General features: G+C 45.2%; 1 protein-coding gene across 1 annotated transcript in view; it reads left to right on the forward strand.

The window, feature by feature from the left end:
• The first annotated feature begins 227 nt into the window (after nt 1–227).
• Nucleotides 228–27,917, forward strand: part of LOC149345302 (uncharacterized) — a 116,508-nt gene continuing 88,818 nt past the window's right edge. The window contains exon 1 of the mRNA XM_089546569.1: nt 228–265. Coding sequence (XP_089402695.1) covers nt 254–265 — 12 coding nt within the window. The 5' untranslated portion in view covers nt 228–253. The remainder of the gene's footprint in view (nt 266–27,917) is intronic.

Consider the following 27,917-nt stretch of genomic DNA (forward strand, 5'->3'; position numbering starts at 1 on the left):
TGGAGCGTCAAAGAACAATGATGCGCGTTAGTTGACGTACGACCTTCGCCGACGTCAGCCCCAGTCTCCACGCAAGCCACTACCACCACCGTCGCACGGGTGGCCCGGCCTGCGGCTCAGATTGGTCCCGCCGCCGCTCCCAGCGCGGCGAGCGGCCCCTCTCCGCCGGCCCTCCTCTCCCCGACGGCCACAAAAGGGCGGTGCGCTTCGCCGAGGGTCGCCAGTGCCCCGTGGACGACCGCCGCCACTGAGGATGCCGCCACAGGTGAGCGTCTCCGCAATTGCGCAAGCGGCCGCGACGGCGAGTACGTGCCACGGAAAGTCCGCATGGCCTGCGATGCCGGCACGGAAACGACGTTTCGCTTGGGCTGTTTTTCGCCTGAATTTTATTTTCCCGGCAACATCGCTGCTCGGGCTTTTTTAAGAATACGAGTGCTACTTAGACGCGAAAAAAAAATGTATCGTAACTTTATTGGATGGGTGCACTTTTGGCGGTCGGGAACGTGGAAAGAGGCGACCGCATTCGCTCAGTGCAGAAACGCAGCACTAAACCCACCCACTGAGAGCCTTACACTTTCTGAAGAATCGGCGGGCATTTCGTTCATGAAAACAAGGCGCACGAGACGGACAGAGGACAAAGAAAGCACCGTGTCCGTCTGCGTTTCTTTCTAAGGGCTGTTGCGGAAGAACAATGTTTCAATCGCATACAAGGCTCGCAATATCGTTTGCTTCCACAAAACATGGTCGCATTTTTGGCGGGAACTTGAGCGGTCTGGATCAGCAGAAACGAGGAAAGGTAGTTCCGGCGCACTCTCCAGCTTCGGTGCACATCGCTTCGCGGTTCAGGCGGCAGGCTGAGGCCCGTTTCACGTGCTGCGACTGGAAATAAAATATTCGGACTATAGTCGGTGGCGCGGCAGTGCGATTTTCGGTCAGTGCTTTTGCATGTAACGCGTACCCAGTGAATTCGGTCGGAGGGACACGCAAGGTTGCTCGATGTTCGCATAGGCAACCCACAATTAAACGCGACACAAACGCAGCACGGAATGTGTTGACGATGTTATGTGTAGCGTGCTTTTCGATGCAAGACAATGTTTCGTATGCTTTGATTAGAATCAACAGTTTTGCTTCCGCCGCGGCAGCAGCTTCCATTGACCCCACGTCGCACGCTGTCTCGGTGCTTCCCATTGGTCAGTCTTAGAACAGACACACCTATGCTGCAGTTGAATACCAACCGTACGGAACTCGATCGCCAGCCGTCTGGACCGACAGAACTCCGCGCGACGCAGGCGTAAATCGCGGGCACGTGAAGCGGGCCCGAGCGTATACCGTAAAGCGGCGGCACCGCGTGCAATGCGGCGCGCAGCGACGTGCAGGATGGCTCTTCGGTTGATAGCCATACTTTGACTGAAGAAGCTGAAGAGAGCAACACGAGTTTGCGGTTCGCGGAACTATCTGGGCACGTGTGCGCCTTGGCAAAACCAAATCCAGGTGCGATTGTCAACTCACGACATACACGAAACGGTGGACAGCAAGGCGCACTTCAGCACGTTCTTCACAACTACAACGTCTTCATGAAGAACAGCAGGGGGGTAAATTCACGGGGTGTTTTGAACTGCCATGACTGCGTCACCACCACAGCGAAATGGAATACCTGGCGCGCTGCGCCCCGTGCATTCCATGGGCTGGTGCGTCACTAGTGCATGTTCCGTTCCTCGTTACGCTGCTGGCGTGCGCGAAGCGTGCCGTAGTCGCTTTCCTGGCAGGAAATCCTTGTGGCGCCTGAGCGGAAGAAGAACGCGTTCCGAACCGCACAAACGTGCACTTAACCGCTTTTTACCTCAGAGATGGAAAAATTTGGGCTCTTTTTAGACGCTGATAAAGCCATTGCACTGGATATCGCGCTGAGACCGGGAAAGTGGAAACGGTGTCCCCAATTTTTTTAACGCGTTCTGTATATGCTAATCTGAGTCAGTTAACGTCACCCAGATACACTTCAGTGACGGCCGCTCATCTGTTTTTTCAGCCAGCGTCCGGTTCGGCGGACGCTGTTGTTGTGACGCGCGTCTTTACTCTCTCTTAATCTCTTTCCTTTGATCTTTCAACTCTCTCCTATCTGCACGTGGAAGCGGTGGTGGCTCGGCTCGAGCCAGTTGGCAGGCCCGTGCACTTTCCTGTTCATCCTTCTCTCAGTCGCAACAACACACAGCAACAGTGCACTTAGAACATTCTGCTGTGTGCTCAACAGCAGTTCACAATAAACCTGGGGCCTTAGTCGCTTCAGTCGGTGTGTTAGGCCCATCGCTGCTAGTGTTGAGACGTTCCTAACCACGTGTTGGAATATGCCTGAATTCACTTGCGTTTTTTTTTTGACCGCCTTCATACAACTTGCCCATGCTGGTTCCCGTTCATTTGGGAAATCCTTATGAAAGACTTTGACCCCACTCATTAGATACAGGTGATAGAACTAGTCAAGAGACTTGTTTCTGAGAACCTAACCTTATTTAATGGCTTTGATGCCCGCGGTTCCATTGCCCAATTAATTGGGCAAATTTTCCATTACCGGGTTTCAAAAGCACGTTGAAAATCCTCCGGCCGGCACCTGTTCAGATTGTCGCCGCATTGATGGAACGCCACTTGAGACGAAAGACAGACAAAATTACGAGCGTTGTTCTGACACCCAGGTGGTCAGCGGGTCCGCACGATTCATTTCAAAAACTGCCGCTAATTTTCATCTGCATAACCGTTGTAGAATCGCTGTTGACCGATACGTCGAGTACAACAGCACAGCTGCTATATGTCTGCCGTTTTATTATCATGATTATGGCCTCTTTATACTATTTAAAACGATCAAGATATTTTACAACATGGTTTTACAGTAATAAGAAACTCACCATTAGGTAATTTCTTTCCAGTGTATTTTGGTTGGCATTTTAACTTCAACTCTCCAACGGGTAGTACAGACTATGCGCGGTTTCAAGGTGTGGTTATTTCGCATGCGTGCTCTACACTTGCAAATGAACCAACTTGAACTGCTCTAGCCTCTCTATACTTAATGCCTTTGAAACCAGGTTCACTGATTGGTGATGTAAATGGCCATATTTTAATAAACTGTGTGTTAAACTTCCAAAAGAGCGCACAGAATTACTAAGGAAGTTGTTCGAAGAAGAAAAAGACTGTCTCACGCAAAGCTAGGATACGATTATGACGAAAGCGAATGCTAATAAATCTTGTAAGATTTTGCTTGCAATTCTCCTGTCTCAAGATAAGAGGTTTTTTTTATTTAGTCGTGAGCAAAGAAGAAAAGCTACGGAAGCCTTTAATATCTGTAAAACTTTATGTAGCAATTAAACAAAATAGTGCGTACTTCGAAAGTTTCTCGGCGCCAAGAACGAAGACTACTTTGTGCTTAGAAATGTACGAAATAAACTCAATGCAGACATTGAAAGCCCCATGATGTAAAGATTACTTAAATATATGAAATAGCATTGCATCTGGGGAAAAGTATTCGCCCTCCAATTTCCCCTTAATACGCCAAATAGGAGAGTCTGAACTTCGAAAAGCAAAAACGTCCTGTATCACAGTGATGTTCTTTAGGATAGCGAACTTGAGAGCCTATTCAAAGTTCACATTACTTTCATCGGTTACAGAGTATACAACTTCTATACGTTACAAGCAGTATATTGTATCAAACTGCACCAGCGCGATATTTTTATCAGCAGCCAGTGATACGGACTGCTACTTCACTCTAAAGCGAAAGGGTCTAAAAGGGGACGAGTCGTTAGTCTCTTTGGGGGCCAGGTGATTTTTCATAACCATTAGTCCTTTTCGGGATCAACTGCAAAGGGTGAAATTACTGGTCCCCTAGGAAACGAGTGCAATTAACAGCTGGTCCCCGGAATCCGCTCTTTAAAGAAAAAATCAAACGAACCGCGATTTCTAGCGTAATTTAGAGTGGGATAGCTTGGGCGGCAGCACTTATTACATATAACAAGAAAGGGAAGACAAATAAACAGACAAGCTAATACCAGCATTCGAACCCACAACTTTTGGATTGGGAACCAAATTTGTCTTTCAAAAATAGGTGTGCATGAAACGCACAGGATGTTAGTACTAAATCGCTGAAACCCACGCGCGAGACATTATTTCGCCCGCACATCAACATGTGAGATCTCGTTTCCTCTAAAGGTGCTTTTCCTAGTGATATTTCACCCACAGGTGTTGCTATTATACTCCAAGTTGACGCTGGGAAAAAATAATAAACTTCAGATCCACTTCTGCACTCTCACTTTTTGGAATGCTAGCTCAAATTACCTGAAACTAGCTGCATTCTTGACCGAAGAAATGGGCCATTCAATTGGCAGCTTAGATTTGAGAAAGACAGGGCAGCAGAGGCCACACTCCTCTTAATAAAGATAGTTGCAAACAACGTGGAGCAAGACGGATAAACCGTTGTAACGCTATACGACTTTAGGAAGGTATTCTTCTGAGTTGACCATCATTCTACGTTGAATAGAAGCTGCGGGTTACATTTTTTTCTTCTTTAAAGAATGCGCAGCGTGGCGATGAATTCGTTTAAAAAGCTGTTAACAATTTCAGCAGACTAGCCTTAAACAAATGACCCAAACGCGCGTGTGAGAAATATTCAAAAGTTATGAGGACGCTAAAGCCAACTTAAGAGTGGAATGTGAGAGCATCATAAGCTACAATGCAGCCTCATGTTTCCGTGTCTGTTGTTTTGCCACGTACGGAAAGTTTTCACTGCCATCTTACCTTTATTTAAACACACACAACCAAGCGCTGATCGAGACCGCCGGGAACGTGCTGCAAGCTGTTGGTCTCGCCCTTTCCCGGTTGCGCGCCACTTCCCCCTTGTTTCTCAGTTTTGAATTTTCGCGCTGTGGTCATGTTAACATGTGACCTCACCATAATCTCGACCAATCAGCGACTTTTGAGACTAACGTACGACGCGAAATTGTATGATGTAAAGTGCTACGTTGGGTAGGTGACAATTAAATGTAATTTAATTGAAGTAACGTATTTGTCATCTGCAACTCTGAGCGATGGCGGTGCTAGGTTACGGGACCCTGTTCAGTATGACAGCGATATTTGTGACAGACTTATGAAAAATGGCATCATATTAAGGCTGATGCTATCGTAATAAAATTTGGGGGCTCAACAGTGTATTCATTAACTAGCACGTTTGATTCCAGGTATGTCGGATGAGAAATGTAATTTTTATTTTATTTATAATACTTTATATTAAAAAATCCTTTATTTATAATACATAGCACAACCCCACAGTTAAGAGATTTTAGCAGGGTGGGATAAGAACAAACAACAAAACACGGTAGAATGGCAAAACGCAAATAAACTGTGGCAGATTGAAGAAACATATGTAACAACAGAAAACATTACTATCAAAGAACATTACCAATCTGTTCTTCGATGACGGTGCAAATATTTTTTTTGTTTTGCGTCGAAAACAAAACCAATTTGGCATAAGTACATTAAAACAAGGCCTGTTCCGTGCAAATCAGCAATTATCTTTAGTAACCGAAACATAAAACTGAAAAACATTTACTATACAGATATCCAGTAAATATCTTCCTAGGCACTTCGTTACAACAAACCCGGTCTTGAAACCCCAACTTTGGCAACTTCGCACGGAGCTATGTGCAGCTGTTGACGTTTCAAATGGATTGCATTAGTAAATACAGTCTAAGGAAAGTAAAGCGCTACGTCTGTTCTTCACTCTTATATTCAGTATCAAGCCAAATTCCCCTAGCATGCTAAAATACAGCGCAGAACTGCACTTTTCTTCTTACTTTTTTTTCTAAAACCAGTCAGTGGTGCGGGTTAATATGAAGTCAGTTCTCGCCGAGGTGCTTACTGTTTTTTAAATCTTGAGCTGTATATGAATAAACTTGACAAATACACACATACTGAAGTTCTTGGTGAGTTCTTATAAAAAGAAAAAAATTCAATTGAAGCCTGGTTTGCGTTGCGATTAACATGCGTAGTTTTGCAAAATTACCATAAATTTTGAGGAAAAAGGCAAGCATGAATATTTTAGGCTACACTTTATGAGCTTCTATATTAGTAACTGCCCCATTAATCTACACGTCTCTTGAAAAACAGAATAGGTTAATGAGAAAAACGATATAAAATCGGTTCTCAGATATCTGCTTTGTTATTTCTCGTTATTGTCGTTTTCGTTAGCCGTCCTTACGATTAAGGGAAGTCTGGTTACATGCAGGTATTTTATTACTGTTATGCCGAGCCTTTTCATAGGTAATCGTTGCATTACTTCTTTTTCTTTTCTCGTATACTGTGCAACGAAGGAATTTTCCAGACCATATTCTGCATTTTATCACTATGAGAGACAACCTATGAGACACTGACCTATGATACACAAGCGTGGAGGCTAACAAGAGGGTTCAACTTTATTTTAGGACAATGCACCGAGCTATGGAAAGGAAAATGATAAGTGTAACGTTAAGAGAGAGGAAGCGGGCAGAGTGGGTGAGGGAACAAACGTGTTTAATGACTTCCTAGTTGAAATCAAGAGGAAGAAATGGGCTTGGGCAGGGCATGTAATGCGAAGGCAAGATAGCCTATGGTCCTTAAGGGCAGCGGGCTGAATACCAACAGAAGGCAAGCATAGCAAGGGCCGATAGGTTAGGTGGGCATATGAGATAAAGATTTTGGCGGGGATACGGTGGCCACAGCTGCCACAGGACAGGGTTAACTGGAGAGACATGGGAGAAGCCTTTGCCCTGCAGCGGGCGTGGTCCGGCTGATGACGATCATCGGGATGTCCTTTTCGCGGTCGTGTCCATACCTGCTTCCTTTGTCGGCTTTGTCGGGCAACGTGATGTCATCTTGGGTACTGCACTGACATTCTGGGGACTGGTGTGCCGCTCTCATTTATCGTCTTTCCCGTGCATGCAAGATCAAGTTGTCAAAATTCTTACGCCGATTAATGTGCATTTTCGTGCATTGCTTTTATATCAACATCTTAACGTGGTCTGTATCAGCAATACATAAAATTCATCGCCAGTGTGTTAGATTATTGTGCAGCTCCTACAACTTTCATTCTTTAAGGACAAAATTTTTACTCATTAAAGACATAACTAACGGAAATGTTAGGTGCTTTTCATGCCTGAATTATATTTAGCTCGCAAGGGTTTGCATAAAGGCTTTCAAACCATTGCCTTTTCAGTTAACACACATTAGAATTAATTACCCCGTGTCATTAAAATAGCTCTTTCTGGTCATTTAAAGCTCAATGAACGTCTTTGTTTTTGTACCATTTTATGCTATCATTCTTGTTCTGTTGCTTAATTTCATATATCAGTCATACTACATTTACGTTTCAGCAGGCCACCAGTAACCGAGCGGTCCCAAGATGAACGTATGCGCATTCTTAGTGTCAAACTGCAATAGGTGCGCGCACTCGCCTTTCTACTGCGGTACAGCGCAGGCAATTTCTTGCAGTTCCGAAGCAATGAAAGCATTGCTAGTTGGCTGTTATTAATGCTCGCGCAGCGCAAGAGAGCCGCGACCAGAAGCAATACGGGAAACAACACAATTGATAGTTAGCCGCCGCGGTGGCTCAGTGGTTATGGTGCTCGGCTGCTGACCCGAAAGACGCGGGTTCGATTCCGGCCGCGGCGGTTGAATTTCTTTGGAGGAGATATTCGAGGCCCATGTACAGTGCGATGTCAGTGCACGTTAAAGACCCCAGGTGGTCGAAATTTCCGGAGCCCTTCACTACGGCGTCTCTCATAGCCTTAGTCGTTTTGGGACGTTAAACCCCATAAAACTAAACCTAATCCATTGGTAGTTAGTGCTTACTTTTTACCCGTCTCTGTCCTTAGTCCCCGCATTTTTTTTGCTCCGGGAACATGAATGTCTCAGTTCTCTTGGACAGCAACTAAGCGCAACATGGAAACGCTCACAAGGAAGACGCACACAGCAATGAGCTGCTTGTGAAGGTTATGGTGCATTAAGTGTTTGCCCAAGCGAATGAAGCACCAACTAGACCAACAAAATATTTCTAGATCGAAAGCTCTATTGCTGATGTGCATACAAATCCAGGAAATTGCTGGTTCTATCAATTTGACCTTCAAGATCAGCCAAGGTCAGGAGCGCGCTCGGGGCGACCGGCGCTCACCCGAAGGAGCAAAAAAATTGTGCAGCCGACGGCGCGCCTTTCATTCCTTCCGGAGCGAACAGCGCCTCTGAATGGATGGCGCCCGCGATGCGGGCTTAACCGGCGCACTCACGCCAAGCACCGCAAACAGGAGGGAGCTCGGCGAAAGACACAGAGAGGGTCTACCTACGGAGGAAAAAGCAAAATCCCTGCTATCCATTGTCTGGTCCTTTGACGAACGAACGAGCTATCTCCCGACAAACTGTGTTTGACCGCGTTGAACCACTGCTACTTTTTCCTTAGAGCTCAGCCTAGTTGCGCATATGTGGCAATTTGATGATTATAGGAAAACGAAGCGCCCGCACCAATCGCACAACCAAAGCTATTATTCGCACCGTCTTTATTGATTACGGATTTATGTAACCAGTTTTCTCCATTCGTAATAATTTTGAGTGTCCTATGATCGCCACCTGGAAGCATATAGTGAAGTGACAATTTAAACTCTCGCAGTCTTCAGTTCTGGCTCTAAAAAAGTGTCACGCTGATTTAACAATCAAGAAAACAACTGAAAATTGCGGTTCCTCAGCGTTGCTATAGTATTTGCGTTCATCTTTTTTCGCTAAAAATACCCCAAAAAATTGAATAACGTGTCTTTAAATCCTCCTGGTTTCCTAACTGATAAAGAATATTGCCTTAAGCTCTGTAATGTTTATTTGTTTGTGTTTAACGCCGCCAGCACGCGCTTTTATCGCTTTGTGATGCAAGATGTGACCAGGTTTATCCCGAAGGATCTCAGCCTGGCGGAGGTGATTCTACGCTGTTCCAAGTGTTTCCAACTGAAACAATGTTGCATTTAATTTGATGTTAACCATATCATTTACATAAGTATTAAACAAAAAGGGTCCCAAAGCAGAACATTGTGGATCTCCGTACTGATTATCAGAAAAAGTATTAAATGATCCTTTAATTTTTACTCCTTGTTTATGGTGCGAAAGGTAGCTTGCAAAAAATTGTTGGTATGGACCACGAATTCATTACTTTCAAACTTATGTAACAAAACAGAGTGCTCTGCGGTATCGAACGCTTTCGATAAATCCAAAAACACATATTCTCATCCATGTCACAACAGATAAAATCACAGCAATATTCAAGAAGCTCAACTGTATCAGTATTACGATGGAAGCCATACTGTGGAGCACTCAAACAGGAATACTCTTCGCAAAAAGATGTCATATACTGGTGTACATTGTTTTCCATCAGGATGCCAATGACCCAATGACGGGTAGTATGGCAATTGGTCTGTAATTTGTTTCATCTCTCTTTTTTCTCGACTTGTTGATTGGTCTTAGTACTGAGATCTTGAGACTTGATCGTATTTCTCCTGTCTTAAAACAACCATTAAGTATATAAAAAAGTACTTCTTTTAAATTTGGAGTAATTGTTTCGCAAATCACGCAGTCTAATCCTATCGTACCCTGGTGCCTTGTTGTCTGGTAGGGTCCTAATAAGGTTTCACAACTATTTTTGATCAACAGGAGGAAAAGCAGCATAATTGATTGTTATCTTTCCTTCGTATTGGATGGTAGATATGATAGTTTGTTTTTTAAGTTCCCTGATGGATGATACAACGCATCATTAAAAGAATTCGCAATGGTCGAAGGATATGCTATCACAAAAGTACAATGCAACTTTTCATCCAAATCAGATTTATTTTGTCTACCTAATAATTCATTTAATAGACTCCAAATTTTCTTTGTATTGCGGCTACACATAGAAAACTGAGCAGAAAAGTCTTGTTTCTTTGCTTGCCTCAGCACAGCAATAAGCTTATTACGATGGGCCCTATACTGTTCTTTCAAGGCAAGATTCTCGACGTCTTGTTTAAAATCATTCCATACTTTGTCATTTTCATTAGGCTGTTGAAGTATATCACTCGTTATTCATTTCTTCTCTGGATTTCGTACATTGATTTTAACCTCCTTCGTGGAACCGGCATACAGCTCATCAAACTTGGCTACTAATGAGCTATAAGCATCAGTGTAAGTTTGAGTCAGCAGAGAACGCCAGTTAAAAGTTTCGACGAGATCTTCCAAAGACTGGTTATCAATTATTCTTATCGTTCTAACGGTCTTACCCGACATTTCCCTTTCTTGCTTGAGAACACATAGCCTCGTGAAATAATGATTCGACACCTTTCTACATTTTACTGCAGCGTTGGCGGCATTATTCGGGAGTCTGACTGCTATATGGTCGATGCACGACTGTGTAGTCTAGTGCCCATTACCTCTTCCCTGGTAAAACTGTAATCATATTCTCTATTCTGTATGCAGCATGTAAATCTAGCACTCAACACCACATTTCCTTATTTCGTAAATGTCAGTATTAAGATCTCCAGCTATTATTACATTAAATCGATTGTGGTGAGTTATCGAAGAGTGATTGAGAGTTTTAACACATTGAGAAGGAAGGGCACGTCATTACGGGCATTGAGACTTCGATGGAACTGCTCGCCTCAAAGTATAAAGAAATGAAGGTGTGAAAACCTGTACGAATAAACGTATCAGGCTCATGCTCGTTAGCATTGGTTTCAGTCAGAAGTACAATATCAAGTTACCCAAGCAAATCGACAAGTAGATACATAATAAATTCCAGTGCTTCTTGACGCTCCTTATGTTGATATGGACAACATCTAGTGCAGAATTGACTTGGAAGTTAAAAAATACTTCGATATGTATTCCTGTCGGTAAATGAGCCGGAGTCATCATTGATGGCTACTCAAGCTTATCAGTGTCACATACGCTTTCATTCTTATAGCTCCAGAGCCCTCGATCTTCCTCACAACGATCTTCCTGCTTTTCAACCATACGAACTTCTACGATTTCTCTTCGCTTCCTGTTTTGTTTGCCACAACAACTTCTTTGTCTAAGCAGGCAGGTTCTCTTTAATGTGCACGTCTTCTTCCTTCAGTGCGTAGCGTTTTTTTATCCACTCTTCCCGAGAAGTATGTGAATTGAATTTCGCTAGCACAACTGGTATCTTTCTCCTTTCGGCAGGTAATCGGTGCGCAACCTCTACGGACTGAAACGTAATCTCTGGAATCTCCATCCTACCTGCCACTGACTTCAGTATAACATCAAGGTCCTCATTTTGCTCTAGCTTGAGACCATGAATTTCTATGTTGTTGCGCCTTGAGTAGGCTCTCATGTTATTCAAGGCAGTCCTAAGATAATTCAGCGTATCCGCCTGCCCCGCAAGAGAAACCGCCAACTCCTCTGATCTCTCCTTTAAGGCGGAAACCTCAGCTGAGTACGAAGCCACAGACACCTTCATTTCTTCATATTTTGAGGTGAGCAGTTCCATAGAAGTCTCAGTGCCCGTAATTACGTGCCCTTCCTTCTCAATGTGTTCAAACACTCAATCTCTCTTCGAGCTCTGTGACTGTATAGCTATGTCTAGCTTGCCAACTCGAGCTAAGCTTGGAAAGTTTCTCATCTAGCGAACGGATAGCTTTCATGAGCTGATTCATAATCGGTTGCTTTCCTTCATCTTCGCTCTCTGTACCAGAATTTTCTGTATCCCGGTGATGTGCATACCTCGACGACATGAATGTCTGGCACACCCAGACTGATTTGTTCAGTGTTTTGACGGATTTATTTGTAATCACAGACCATTTGCCAGAGTGATAAGAGAGTCGTCTTCTGCATTTGGCATGAAATGCGTCTCGAATATCCCCTGCTTATACAGCATTCTAAACTTGCACTAAACGCGCGTACTGTTCAATCTGTCTTGCATCAGCAACGGCGACGATGCCCATTTTTTAACGGCCTGCGTCACTCTGAGCTCAAACCGCCGCGCAGTGATCTGGACAAGGGGTTATGCACAGAGCTTGCAGCCTGTAGTCACCGTCGCGTTCTTCGCAGGCTAAGTTCAAACGCTATGACCTGTCTTGTTTCTGCGTGCTTTAGCGTCGGGGTGCTTTAGCGTGTAGTCAGACTTAGCCACCACAGCACATGTCGTGGGGTATCTTTATGTGCCGATCGTCGTTAAGACCAGTAGAGTTGGCGGAGCATTGCCACCGCTACTACTCGTGCGCGGGCCACGTGCCTAAGCGAAACAAAGTAGCATCACGGAGTAAAAAAAAATGAATGTAATACCACCTGTGCAGCGGCAACGAGCCATGTTCACGCATTGACGTTGAATCGACCCTTCGATCTAGTGGGGATTTTTTGTTTAGGTTTCATTTGGCCTGGAGATCGAGGTTGTTAATTTCGCGATACATTTTATGGACCAACCCATTTCATCCAGGGTCCTCCCCAGTGAATGGCCTCGCAAAAGTTCCATGTCGCCTACAAGATTTTCCGCACTTGGACATAAGCCGATTGCGGAGGACACCCTTCGCAGCGGGTAAAGCGCGGAGCGGTCCTTATGGAAGATGCGGGAGCACATTGGCGCCATCGTCTAGCGAGAGACAGGTGCTTGCTTCCCTGTTTTCTTGCCCCACGTCAAATGTGTCCGGAATTCTTGGACATTAATTTTACTTAAAATGCAGCTGTGGGTTATTATAAGACGCTGTTACTAAAATATTGAAAATAATGGTCCGTTCTTCGGATGCGTAGCAATATCTTTCTTTTAATCTTCGTCCATCTCTCTTATTGAGGAGTAAATACATGCATAGAAAATCGAAGGGGAACTTTTCTGACCACAGCAAACGCGCTAATGGTAAAATATGCAAGCCTGCGAAGGAGAGAACTGCCGATATATTGATTTTAATAGTAAATTTTATGATATATCATAAAACTGCGTCCATAACCCATTTCACGTTGACAAATGCACTTGTCCAGAAATTGCAAGTACCTGCGCCTTGCTCTGCTGTGATCGAAGCTGCATGTACTAAGGGAAAGACTGTCAATAATTGGTCACTCTAAATTAGCACCGCGCGAACGACATAATGTATTATGTCTGTTCCAGAGGGGGGAAATTATTTCCAGACCTTCCAACATCCTCGAACTTCGTGAGACCGCTCCAGAAACGCAACACTCGATTCTTGACGCGAGACGCCTCTTATTGCTGAATTTCTACGCCAGAGTCGGAGCGGTCCGTGTACTCCGCGGGAGAGTCCTAATCCCCAACGTGCTTTCGGAGCACTTATGGTCTTGCCGGAGCAAACCGACGGCGCTCGCACGCCGAGGACAAAGATGACAGCCAGCATTCCTTGCTCTCGTCCACGTCTCTTGGCGGAGTTCCCTATTGTAGCCTTCCCCCGAGTTTGTCCGCGATGCCCTCGCGATGCAAGGTGTCGCGTGAGGAGCTTTTCAAGCGAAGCCTCGGGCTCGTAGCACTTCCTGGCCATTGGTTTTGTTTGGTTCATTGAAATTTAACGTCGCGAACCAACTCAGGCTATGAGGTACGCCGTAGTGAAGGGCTCGAAACCGCGTCTTGCGGGTCGGCAGCCAAGCGCCGTAACCACTGAGCCACCGCGGCGGGGCTCCGGGCCATTGGCTGCTGACCAGGGATGCATTCCGCCAAGAGTGCAGCCGTCACAAACACAGCCGCTGAGCATGCCGCCAGAAAAAGTGTGCCGCGCGGGAAAGGCACGCTGGCAGTCGCGTAATTTGTGTGCACTAGGCAAATATGTGGCGAAGACTGAGCGCCACTCACCTTGCGCGTTGTGAATGCGGGCTCCCTTGAGTGAATCCAGGCCACGGAGAGTGTCCTTGCTGGCATTCTTGTTGAAAGCTTTGGTGAAATGCAAGCGCTTTCCTCGCGAAACCCCCGTCCGTGTGCTCTCGCCATGCTCGCTCCCACCGCGCTCCGCATCGATGCGGATGTTTGAAAGGAGGGGCTCTGCACCGGAGACGAAAATTGCCAAGCTCATAGCTCCCAAAAAATCCAAGAGCTTCCACTACTGCTGGATCTTAAACGTCAGTTGTTATTTTTCACGAAGGAAGGAAGCGTCCATAGGTTCTACTTTCTTAACAGCCACTGAACCTATTTCGAAAATAGACCAAAATCGGCGGCATAAGCTGAATAAAAGCTGAACGCCTTTTGTTAGCGCGTTGGTAAGTGGTTATTCTAATTTATTGTCCAGTAAAGGTGGTATAACACCTTATCCGGTTCGATGCATAGCATATTAACGTAGCCGGAAACGCTGACACGACGACTGGCACTTTTTATTAGAGATGCTGTCGCGATGGTTTCAATGGGCTGCCCACACATTCGTAGCGAAGTAACTGCGAATGCAAGTACACAAATGATGTGACGCTATTGCCATTTCCAGCGCTGATTGCCAAGGAGAACCAGAAGGTTTCCAGTCTCTCGTTAAATCTCAGTGTGCGCATTGTAAAACTAAACAGTTTATACTGCTCTAAGCACTAACATTTTTTAACCGCAGTTAGGACGTGACTTCCGAGCCTTACAGAATGGCTTGTTATCTCTAGCGAAGAAGAAACACCCATTCCGATTGTAGAGTGTTTTTATGGAAACTTTGAAGCCATAGTTAGCCGTATTTAACTGTAAACTAAGATAAAACAAGCCGAAAGTTGACCATTGGAAAAAGGGAGGATGTTTGAAAAAGAAGTTGTTTGAAAAGAAATTTGAAATAAATTGAATTCAACTGAATGTCGTCCCAGCTTATCAGTCAGTTTTAATGCAGTAACATTACAGTTGATTTCAGCAGCATATTACGCCGTCCGATGCCAGGAAATTCGCTGTTGCTCGAGACAGGTCGCGTCATCACAATCCACACTTATCGGTCACCTTCACTGGTCGAGATGGGTCGCGACACCCTTTGAAGCCACCGCAACTTTCCCCTGACCGATTTCCAGCACGACATACGTATATGTGTAGCTTGAAGTGAAATGACTCCTTTACGTTGTTGCGCACCTGCTCGCTCTCAGATCAACCTGGCAGTTTGCCCGAATTCCTCAAGAGAATAGCAGATACCAGCTGCATCTTACCGGTACTGACCTATGTTGCAGTAACGTCGAGGCTAACCAAGAGGGTTCAAGGGCAACGCAGTGAGCTATAGAAAGGGAAATGACATGAATAACGTTAAGAGACAGGAAGAGGTCATAGTGGGTCACGAAGCAAACGCGGGTTGATAATATCCGATTCGAAATAAAAAGGAAAGAATTGGCTATGGTGGATGTAATGCGAAGGCAACATAACCGTTGGCCGTGAAAGGTAACGGAGTGGATTCCAAGAGAAGGCTAGCGTAGCACGGGGCGGCAGTATGTTAGGCGGGCCTATGAGATTACGATGTTTGCGGGGATGTGGTGGCCGTGGGTGGGGCAGGGCAGGGCAGAGTTAATGGGAGAGATATGGGCGAAGCTGTTTAATTACGGGGACAGCCTACCGCTCAGCACTCCCACTCCGTGGATGCAGCGTTTCCGCTCGACAACCGGGGAGGGGTTCATGCTCTAGGGAGCAAAGCGAGGAACGACAGAGCGTGAACACTGATGTGCTATTTATTACATTTGCGAACGACAAACCGTGTGCGCCGGCTAGCTACAAAACATCCACGAGGCATGCCTCGGACGTAGAAGGCTTCTGCGTAAGAAGTTCTTCCGACTTACCAGATCGGGCTGTGGAAATTCAGAAGACAAAGCTGAAGAAATTCCCGTCGTAATCCACGCACCGGGTGCTCCAACGGAACGGCATCACTTCGCAATATTTTTCTACGCCTTGGGTACATGAATAATGAAAATCATGTCAAAATAATGGGCTCCATCCTCATCTTTTCCAGAAATATTTTATGGAATAAATATAGTCGTACTAGTTCATCAGTTTTATGCATAAGTGCGTGCACACCGAAATCGATTTGCGTGCTACTTACGGTTAACATTAGGAAACTTGGGCAGGCATTTGAATCCTCGCCACGAGCGCAGACTGATTATTGATGAATAAACAGGGAACCCAGGCGCGCAACCACCTTTGTGGATTTGCACATGTGTGCTCGATTAGATAGGGCGCACTGATCATATTCTTCCCTTCTCTTTCGTGGTGAACTCAAGAAGTAAAATCACATCATTGGCGAAGGGCAGATAAAAATTAACACATGGGCAATCTCACATATAATTTCTCCAAGAGCTTCAAACCAAGGCACATTAGAATGAAAAAACGAGATTCGAGAGTAACATTAACCTGTATACAGATAAGGGGAAAAATTAAAAAGTGAGATAACTTTAAAAACGGCAGAATATGAAAAAAAGCCAACAAAAATAAAGGTGGTGGTGAAAGAATAAAAGCATGCTACGAAGTATGTGAAAACAAGCATGACACGATGGAAATAGCAAAGAACAAGTGTATGATTGAATATTAAAACCAGTAAACTAATTCATTTCCGCGCCTGAAAAACAGTTTACAGAAAGCATGGGACACGAAACGCATCGAAAAATATATGTAGCCTTCCTAAAGAAACGATTTCTTTCTGTGGAATTGAAATACCTGGAGTGCTGACACAGTTTTCTCCAGTTTTCATGATCTGAAAATCTTCGACTACCTCCCTTTCGGTTTTGTCTTTGGAACTGAGCAAAAACTTGGAGTTGGTTAAAGACCGGAGTTGAATGCAGTTTTTATTTCCGTTATCCTTGCCTGCCTGACTATTGCAATTATGTGCTAGGTGGACTCCAGAGTTGTTCTTTAATGCCACTCTGTGTTCACGTGCCCATTCACTGAAACATCTACCAGTACATATCTGTGTACAGTCTTTGTCAAAAATATACAGCCCAAGGTGTTTGCTTCCAAGCTGTGTAGCAGGGCCCTTAAGCACATTTGACAGTCTCGTGGAATCGAGGGGGATTGAGGATCTAAGTTACTCCCGCTTTCGTGATATTAGGGACCCGGAGTATGCAAGGGGAGCCGCGCTGCAGGGCTCACAAGCGGACCCACTGGGCTGTATACTTTTGACAAAGACTGTACCAGTTTATGCACGTACAATATGTACCACCACGTATAGCATGTGCTAGCATTCATCTATAAACTGTTGGAAGTCCGCGTTCGTGCTGTCGTTATTGTTCCTATGCCTCCTGTCTTTTCGTATTCGCGCTGCCCTAGCTTTTATTAACATAATATAATCCTAAGACGCGAATGTATTGTAGCGCGTTGTCCCCGCAGGCGCACAAAAAGATTTACGTAAGAAATGAGGGCGAAAACACAGAGCACCATTTCGCGCATTAATCACGTGTTTTTTTTTTTATTTGAAATACCCACTCTCCTCTATGATGCGTTGTCCTTGTGTTTCGCATTAATAAGCAAGCTGGAATATTGTGGCATGTCTTTCGTTCTGATTTTCTTAACTGTAAGGAGACCTCAAAATAGTGGAAAGGTCGTTTCGCCAAAATTGCTCATGCGTTTACTTGATATTTCTCTTGCGCTATGCCGATTATATGCAACGTGAAAAATATAGTAGGGAAAACACTGAGACAGCCAACAAAGGGTTTAGTATAACTGTACGTCCAAAGCGAAAATAACTCTTGCTCACAACAGCAGCCCCGGTATTGAATGCAGTCTGAGGAAAAAAGGAAGAAAGAAACCGGCACTTAGAAACGCCTTCGCCGCTTGATGTTAGAAGGGGTTCATTTAGCAGCTCCGGTGCATTTTAATGGCGCAGTTTCCTGCAGCTGCGAGCTGGGTTCGTTGCCGGGTAGCATCTCAATGCGGTCGCGTCTCCAGGCAGTGGTGTGGGGACGAAGCAAGCCGCTCTGCCCCCGGGGCACGAGGAAAGAAAGAGCCGCTCATTCCGATGATGGGTTCGCTCAAAGAATGCGCATCTCTTTGCGGTTTCCAGCGGGTCTAAAGCGCTTGGGATTATTTTTGGAAAGAAAGCACGTTGTCGCGCGTATATTTCCAGTCGTCGGTGTGAGCCAGAGCGCCAGCGACCCTTTGGTGATGGCACTGCGTATAGGACGGGAGCAGGTTAGCAAGTGTTTCACAACTGTCTGTTCCAGAACGCACAGCACTACAGGTGTGTTGAGCAGAGGCAGAGGGCATCGTTCACACTTTTCCGTGGCATAGGGATCCCCTGCGGCGGTTCATCCAGGTGTTTCGTTGTGCGTTGCTTGCAAGAGTTCATGGACGGGGCCTTCTATTATATTTTAGTGGTCCCTGATAAACGCTCAACTTCCACGCAGTTGGAAGCATGAATATTTAATTCCCATGCCCAAAACTCAAAATTCATTCCTGCAAAGCTCATATGAGCCAATCTCATTGCTGTGTACCTCATAAAAATACTTAAGCATGAATGTTTTAACCACATGTCAACTTTCCTGGAAACTGATCATGTTTCCAGGAAACGCGGTTTTCCGGCAACGCGGTTTTCAAATGGGCTTATCTACAGTGACCCAACTCCTGGAGACAATCCAGGACTTTTTCGCAGGCATTGGTAACAAATCTGAAATAGATGTCATTTATTTAGATGTTGAAAACGCATTTGACCGTCTCGCAAAAAATCTCTTGCTCAAACTGAACAATAATTTCAGACGCAATTGGGTGCTATTATGGACACAAGCATACCTATAGTTTTGGTGCCAGGCCGCGTCAGCTGGCTACAGAAGCTCCACTTTGGTATCCCTCAAGGAGCAGTCCATGGGCCACCCTTTTAATTTTTATAAACATTATTAAAGAAAATCTTGTCAAAATCACGCTGCTTATCAATGGGTGTGTACATATCACGAAATATGAAGTTGTAATGACCAGGTTTTTTAAGTGATGCTTTAGTTACAGTTCATGATGGTTGCTTTGCGCTGCAAAACGGCATTGATGCCAAAAAAAATTGTTAATATTCGTCACGTTCAAACACCAGTTATTAAGCTTTTCATATTCTTTTTATGGGCATTCTCTGTCCATTGTGCAGAGCTACAAGCAATTAGGATTAATGATTAGTTCCGATCTGTAGTTGATCGAAGACATTTCCAAAAATAAGATGAAAAACATGAAAAAACTTGTACATATCAAAAACTATTGGCTGCTTTACGCAGAAAATTAGGCTGTTAGCTTAGGAAACCCACAGTCAACGTTTATTGGAATACGCATGTGTTGTATGGGACCCTTACGCAAAGGAAAACTTAAAAAAAACTGCAAAAATGCAAAGGAAGCCAGTACGAGTTATTTATACTGCGTAGAGGTGGCATATATAATATACCATGTTATTTAATAAAGAGAATTTGAAGACTCTCCTGGTTAATGGATCCCGCTAGAGACTATAGTCGGATACAACTTCAGTCTGCAGTGAAGCTCCGCCCACATTTGCAACCGCCGCGCTGAATTCCTGTGCGACAAACAGTAGTCCATCGGTAAAACGTTTCGTGTTACCTAAATAAGAAGCTTCCCGTAAGAAAAAAAATTATGAGCTTTAGAATTTTGGCGCCTGGCTTGTTCACGTAGTGAAAATTTAAAAAGTTGATTTTGTTTATAATTTTGGTTGGCCAGCGGAGCACATCGGGGACAAACTGCGCTTTTTTAAAACTTGTATCTTACTATAAATTACATGCATTTGATTGTTCACCAAGAGCTTGTCGCTAGTCGACCAACACGGCCCTTAAAAGTGAAGAGCCTCATGCCGCACCGAAACTTCTTCCAACTGTAATGGAATCGAATGCTCTCAATGCTAATACTGCAGAGGCCTCAACTGGGACATTCTTTACGGCATTGCTCAAAAACTTTATATCTAGTGCCCATTGAGGTGAAATCCTCACGCGAGGTGTTATCTTGCGTTGTGTAAACTTTGTTGTACTCTTAGCATTTATTTCTGTGTATACTTAACGTCTACGCATTAATCTTATTTCTATTCTGAAAACTGCATTAACACGACTCCCGCTTCTGCTTAATGTTTTGCAGTACAGCCAGCAGTCTTTTGCAAGCAACTTTTTTTATAAACAGAGCCAGATGGTAGGCGGTGCCATGCAGGGAATTTGCTAGAAGGTAGAGCTGAAGGGGGCCGAGAGGCTGCGTTCGGCAGCTGCTGCTATACAAAGCCTGGAAAGAAGAGGCACGCGGTCCGCTATTGCTTTAAAGCCGAATGCAGTGAATCCTAGACAGGTTAAGCAGTCGGTCCACTACTTCTGCTCGCGTAATGCCAAGGTCATCATTTACCCTTGTCGCCGGCAAGCCATCACACGCACCACCCTTGCCTCCGAAGCAATGCATCAGCAGAACATATCGGCGCTGCACGGTATAGTTGGTGGCCGTGATTCGCAATCTGGTCGGCAATATGCGAGCGCACTCCCCCGTCTGGCAACTTTACCCGGAGCCCGCTGTCCTTTCTCGAGGAGCGCAGCGTTTAAGCACGCGTGCATCCCTCCACACAGTGAGAGCCAGTTTAATTAGCCCCAAACAGGCACTTAGCTCTACCTCTCTGCGTATTCGAGCTGCTATTGCCTATTTCTCACGAATGACACCGGATTCACCACTGAAACCACCATTTACACGAAGCGTTGCCATGGTCACGTGATTCCTGACGGTGGGTGCCAGCCATTGGTTTAGACAATATTGTTAGCCTACATTACTGGTTTTTCCGGTTCCTACCCCCCACCTTCTCTGCCCATCACCACCTGGCTCGACTGGCTTGGCGCTGAAGGGGAGGAAGAACAGCGACATCTGGTCGCCCAGGCGGTCGACATGCACAACCTGTAAATTATGGCCGAATAAAGGTCTTCTACTACTACTACTACTACTACTACTACTACTACTACTACTACTACTACTACTACTACTACTACTACTACTACTACTACTACTACTACTAGGAGAAAAAAAAGGATGCCAAAATAATGTGCTCATAGCGCCCGTAAGGGAACAGTATATGCCTCTTGATTAATTGTTTCTGCGCAATATGTGCCTTATCAAAGTAAAACTGTGTCGTGATTACGACGTTGTGCACTTGCTTTCTCGTCGCAGTCCCTTTCCTAGCAGAGTACGCAAGTGCAAATGAAAGGCGTTGGTTTCTCTGTGCGACTGAGTACCTGGTTTCGAACCCGACCTCGGCGGCCGCGTTTCGATGGAGTCGAAATGCTAGAAGCGCGTGCCCTGTACAATGTCAGTGCACGTTAAATGCACCCAGGGGGTTGAAACTATCCGGAGTCCTCCACTACGGTGTCTCTCATAGCTTGAGTCACTTTAGGACGTAAAGCCCCACAAAACCAAACCAACAAAATCTAAACTAAAAGTGATGTTCCAAGTGTTACCCTTCGTCAGTGAAGATTTCTATCCAGACAGCAATGAGAGCAGGAGCGTCAGTATGCCCACCCGCCCGTTCGCCACCCTTTGGCGTCATGTTAACGAATGGCGCGACGTGTATGCTTTCTTCCTTTCTTCCTTTCTTTCTTTCTTTCTTTCTTTGTTTCTTTCTTTCTTTCTCTCTTTCTTTCTCTCTTTCTTTCTTTCTTTCTTGCTTGCTTTCTTTCTTTCTTTCCTTCTTCCTTTCTTTCTTCCTTTCTTTCTTTCCTACTTTCTTCCTTCCTTCTTTCTTTCCTTCCTTCTTTCCTTCTTTCTTGCTTTCTTGCTTTCTTTCTTTCTTTTCTTCTTCCTTCCTTTCTTTCTTTCCTACTTTCTTTCCTTCCTTCTTTCTTTCATTCCTTCTTTCCTTCTTTCTTTCTTTCTTTTCTTCTTCCTTCCTTTCTTTCTTTCTTCCTTTTTCTTTCTTGCTTTCTTTCTTTCTTCCTTTTTCTTTCTTCCTTCCTTTCTTTCTTTCTCAGTCCACCCTTCCAGATGCCCGACGGCCGTGTTATCGGCGCCGCTAAGGAAAAGACAATCCTAGAGCTGCAACACGACTAAACCGTCACAGCTTCCCTCTCGCACCAAAACCAGGCCCACACTCTCCTCAGCGGAGCTACCACTCTAAGACCCACATCAAAGTCACCCCGGCTCTAAATACTGCAAGCGGTCAATGCACTATCGTCATGTGGCCATCATAAACGCCGCCTCGTGTCCTCGCCAGTGCCTCTGCTCGCGGATGCGTTTTTGTGCTTGTTCTTTTCCAGTGCGCGCTGCCGAACTTCGCTGCATGCCACAGACAACTCCAAAACAAACTTCCACCCCCGAGCGGCGCTCCTCAGCGCGTACCAAGACCTCGTTAAGCACGCTAGAACTACCATAAACAATAGGTTCTCAGCTGACGCCGTTATCATTGTTGCACATTACTAAAGTAATAAATTACGTATTTCGAAAAATATTTTCATGCGTTAACCGTGCATCGCTCCATTAACGTACCATTTTTATTGAATTTGCATGTATGCATGTGCAGTGCGTGGCCGATGTAAAGGCAGAGTGATATTTTGGGGCTGAACTCGTACCTGTCTTGGTTTTTATTTTTTTATTTATTCATGCACATACCTGCATCGCCCAGGGGACATTATTGCAGGGGATTACAAACGTTGTGTATCATCTGTTAAACGCAAAGTCAAGAACAGGGGGGACACTAAATACAATCCGAAAAACTTGTGTAACTAACGTACAAATGAACGCACAAAGAACAGACCTCAAGCAAGGCTGAGGAGAACATGGAGGGCGGAACAATTATTACTCTTTCGTTCAAACGATTCCATTCATGGATAGAAAAAGGAAAGAAAGAATGAACAAGAACATTCCGGCGGCACGCGATCTCTCCTACTTTTTTTCAATGATCAGTGCTAGGGGAAATACAGTGTTGGGCCTTCATGTAGATACTTCTGTCTACACCAGTGTTGCCATTATATACACTATGAAAGAATTTCAACCTCAAGAATTTAGTCCTTTGGCACAGGGGCTGCCACCCAAGGTCTGTTTTAATGTTTGTTATGCTGGAGCTGCAGTTGTAATCGTTTGCGACGAAACGTGCAGCGCGGTTGTGAATACGTTCTAGTTTGTTAATCAGGTTGTGTTGTCAGGGACCCAGATTGGACATGCATATTCCAGGTTGTATATGAATGAGACGGAATGCTTCTCTTCGGACCAGGGGAGCACTACGGAAGTAGTTTTGTTTTAAGAAATTGAATGCGGCATTAGTTTTATTAGTCACGTGGTCTACATGCTTGCTCCAAGAACACTCGGACGAGAGGTACACGCCTAGATACTTCGAAATTATCCGCGCGGTTAAGGCAGTTGCCATTAATGTGGTACCGGGAGGGGAAACACTGTCTTTTTCGTGGGAGCTGCACATAACAACACTTTTTTATGTTGAGACGCATCACACTGTGAGTCAACATAACTGAAATCACTTTGCAAAATGCTGACGCGACCTGAACTGCGGATGCATCTGTAAGTAACACAGTCAACCGCGTAGAGCCGTATATGAGACGAGATCCCTTCCGCAAGACCATTAATAAAGATTAAGAAAAGTAGTGTCCCTAGAACCGACCCCTGTGGCACACCGGGCGTCACATCAAGAGATGAAGAGGATGTACCGTTAACTATAGCACATTGTTTTCTATTATACAAGCAATATTGAGCCCATTGGAGAACAGAGGCAGGCAAACCAAGAACGGACATGTTGTTGTGAAGGTGTAGGTTGCGCAACCAAGGGACGAACCACGAAGAAAGACACAGACACACACACAAGCGCTTTTGTGTGTCTCTGTGTCTTTCTTCGTGGTTCGTCTCTTGATTGCGCAACCTACACCTTCACAACATCATGTACCAATTAGGCCCAACCCAAGTTTTATTCAATAACGGACAACTTGTGCAATAAGAGGACATGCGGAACGGTCTCCACTGCCTTCTCAAAGTCCAAATATACCGAATCAACTTGGAGGCTTTTGTCATAAGAGACGAGGACGTCATTTTAAAATTCACATAATTGAGAGACAAACGACAATCCAGATCTAAAATCGTGTTGTATTGCGAGAAAAATCTACTTCTTTCTAAGTTCTTCATTATCGCGCTATAAATTATGTATTCCAGAGATCTGCAACACACGTGTCAAGGAAATGGGGCGATAGTTCAGAACTGCCTTCTGTATGACTTATGGATGGGTACTATATTCGCGGATTTCCATTTTGTAGGTAGTTCATTGTGCTGTAGTGATTTGTTAAATAGGATTACAACGAAGGGAATTAGTGCACGGGCACACTTTTTTCAAAACATGATTAAATATTGCGTCGGGCCCCGGAGCAGAAGACAGACCGAGGATGAACTAATGAAAACATTCTCTGTGACAGCAATGTCAGGCAGGGGATCGGGAAGACACTGCAGGATAGGTGGCAGGTTTCCTCTGTAGGATTCTTCAAATACTGATTTCAAGTATGCATCAAAAAGCACCGCTTTACCAGCGTCATCATGTGCAATGGTTTGATTATTAGAAATAGCCGAAATACCAACCGAATCTTTCCTATTTTACTTCATGGGTTTCCGTACTTCCTCTTATTTCGTATGTAATTTTTCTTTCAGCAGGACAAAATTATCCTTAGCTTCTTTCAGCACTTTCTTGTAGCAGGAGCCAAGCAGCTGGAGTTGGTCACGCCAACCGTCAGGTCTCCCAGCCTTATAACGCTGATAAAGGCGTCGCCTTTTATTAATAAGAGCTCGTATATTTTGTATTGAACCATGGTTTATATTTTCTGCTCTTTCCAGACATCATTTTGAGAAGGACGTGTCGTTGCACGAAATAACCGAGTTCAGATTTGAAAGGTTCCATAGGCTATTAATTTTCATCAGTTCAGAGCAGTCTTAAAACTCAAGTAGAAACGCAAGCAGTTATTTTGTTATTCCGGGAAAGTTGCCTCGATCATACAAAAATACCTTGCAAGTGAGCGGGTTCTGAATTTTTAAAGATTCGCAGGTAATGGTACGGATAACAACCCCATGATCACCAATACTGACTGACGTAACAGTTTCTGGGTTATTGCAGAGCACAAGATCAAGAGTGGAAGCGCATGAGCCACGGTATCTCGTAGGTGAGGTCTGATGAACACCGCACTCACTCTGTGGCAACTGAAATGCTAAATGCACACTGGATTTGCTTAATAAAAAAGGTAAATGATCTTTTCCAGAAAATTTCCGGGAAGCTAAAGTCACCACCAAGTCAAAGGACGATTCGACAGTGCTTCAAACTGTTTCGAATTAGTACAATTTGACGGCCTGTAAAGGGTTCTAGTGCATACGTGCAGTGCATTCAGCAGTTCAGGTTTGCACAGTATAGCTTCGCACAAAGGCTCAATGAACAGCAGTGGCATGCTTTTTATCCTTTTGCTCACAAGAATAAAAACACTGCCGCCACGAGCATTACGATCTTTCCGATAGGAGTTAAACTGCGAGGGAAATATTTCAGCCTCAAAACTTGTGTCGCCCAGCCACGATTCAGTTCCCAGTACGATATCGGCTTCAGTCATAGCTAGTAGGGCTACGAATACTTCCATTTTGTTTTTGCTGCTTGGGCATTAAAGCTAAGTTCGCAATGTTCAGTTCTGCTCTTTGTGACAACGTATTCTGATTGTTATTCTTAAGTAGAAAACCAGCAGAAAGGACGCATTCACAAAGATAAGTACACAGGGCACCGCTGTACTTCTCCTCCTTGTGAATGCCTCCTTTCTGCTGGTTTTCTACTCACCATGCACCAACTGGCCCAACAAGCTACGCTTCTTCAATATTGTTATTCTTGTTGCACACTTTCTACCATGCCAGAAGTAGCGCTTTCAACAGAAGTTTTCCTTCCGATGATCAGTTGATTGAAAAGAAGCTTATATTTTTTTGTCGTCCTGTTCTTTAGCAAATGCAAGAAGTGCCTTCGCAGACGTACCTGACTCGAAAAGTTGTAATACCCCGACGTTCTCGGCGCGCGCGCGCGTGTCGGACGTAGCTGGACACGTCACATTGGCGACGCTGCGCCGGGCTGAAATTCGCCCCCCTATCAGCGTCGATGCGAGACAGCGTTGAGCGACAAGCGGCGCGCATGTGCATAAATCCATTCGTCCGGCCTGCTGCCTCCGAGTAGCCGCTACGCGCTCCGCAGCCGACGCGTGCGGAGCATTCTGGGTTAGCGGCTTCGACGCGTCCGGCGCCGAATAGGCACACGATCCATTTCGACGCCAACACCGTCGGAGCGCGCGGCGGCCGCCGAACGCGCCGGCGGTCAAGCGGCGTCGGAGTGTGAGGGTCTCGCTTTGGCCAAGGTGACGTAGCAGTGCCACGCGCGCACGTTACGTCGAAGTATAACAGAGCCTTTCTGATATCTGGATGTTTGGGAACTCATATGCATGAGCGAGCTACTTGTCTTTCTCTTTAAAACAATAAAACTGCACAATAATCGTCCTATTCTTGTCCGAGGGAAATACTACCAATCCTATGAGCCCACTCAACTGCCGACTGCTCAGTGGCTGGCCCCAAATGTGTACTACGCATCCTGATAACGTTGCCTTCAGATTCATGCCACGCTTCGCCTTCTCTCTCTAGCAGACCAAAAAAGACTAGGTTGTTTCTTCGTGATCAATTTTCAACATTATTTTGCTGAGTCAACACTGCATTCAGTTCGGTGGTTAAGGCTAGATGGTGTGCCTTGAGTGCCTATCTCTAGTATTAGGTCAAACAACACGCACGCACACACACAAAACACACGCACACACACACACGCACGCACGCACACACACACACACACACACACACACACACACACACACACACACACACACACACACACACACACACACACACACACACACACACACACATGCACGCACGCACGCACACACAGCAATATGAGCATCCAGCCTCTCGTCCACTAGTGTCCGCCGCGGTGGCTCAGTAGTTACGGCGCTAGGCTGCTGGCCCGAAATACCCGGGGTCGATCCGAGCCGCGGCGGCCAAATTTCGATGGAGGCGAAATTCTAGAGGCCCGTCTACTGTGTGATGTCAGTGCACGTTAAAGAACGCAGGTGGTCGAAATTTCCGGAGCCCTTCACGACGGCGTCCCTCATAGCCTGAGTCGCTTTGGGATGTTAAACCCCAATAAATCAGAAATCAGATCGTCCAATAGTGCCTTGAGGGCTTGTCTTGCAAGTTTATTACTCCGCAATATGGTCAAAAGTCGCCGACAAAAAAAATACTCGAGTTTTAAAACAAGTGTTAGTGAGGATGAGGGAGGATCGAATAACTATTCGAAATGAGGGTGAGGGTGGGCCATGGATTCAAAGTGAGGGTGAGGGAGGAAAGTAAAAATGAGGGCATCTGGCCACCTCTGAAATATAGCATCAGTACATGAACTTGTCTCAATCTGATGCATCTCAGCAAGCACGAAAAACGCTTGCATCTTGGGGAAAGTGATCATAACGTCTGTTTAATTCCGTAATTTGTAAAGAAAAAGGTGGATTATTCAAACAGGTGCACAAAGAATAAGTTACTGCCTAGCTTGACCGCGTAACAACTTCTGGTACACCTTTTCACCTCGAAAAACGCGCCTTACCTCCGCCGCATACGAGGTCTCTTAGAAAAGTATCGGACTTTGTTGTTTTTTTGCGAACACCTGATGGATATGAAACAAGCGCGCTTGCATCAGCCGACCTTGAACCTTTGTGCCCACGCACGAATTTTTTCCAGCCTGCCAATAGCGTCAGTCGCGGTGACGCAGCGTTTGAGTGAGGCTGTGCGCAGTGCTCTCGTCAGTTTTTTATTGCAAGGAAATTGGCGGAGTGACAGGAGCAACGCTACTGCATCAAATTTTGACATAAACTGGGCGACAGCCAAGTGGAAACTATTCGGAATATTCAGACGACCTTCGGTGACGATGCTATGAGCAGCACACAGATTAAGCAGTGGTACAATTTGTTTAAAGATGGCCGCACATAGGTGGAGAGCA

This window comes from Amblyomma mixtum, chromosome 5 (genome assembly GCF_055824585.1).
Source record: "Amblyomma mixtum isolate Tamu chromosome 5, ASM5582458v1, whole genome shotgun sequence".
Classification (NCBI taxonomy): domain Eukaryota; kingdom Metazoa; phylum Arthropoda; class Arachnida; order Ixodida; family Ixodidae; genus Amblyomma; species Amblyomma mixtum.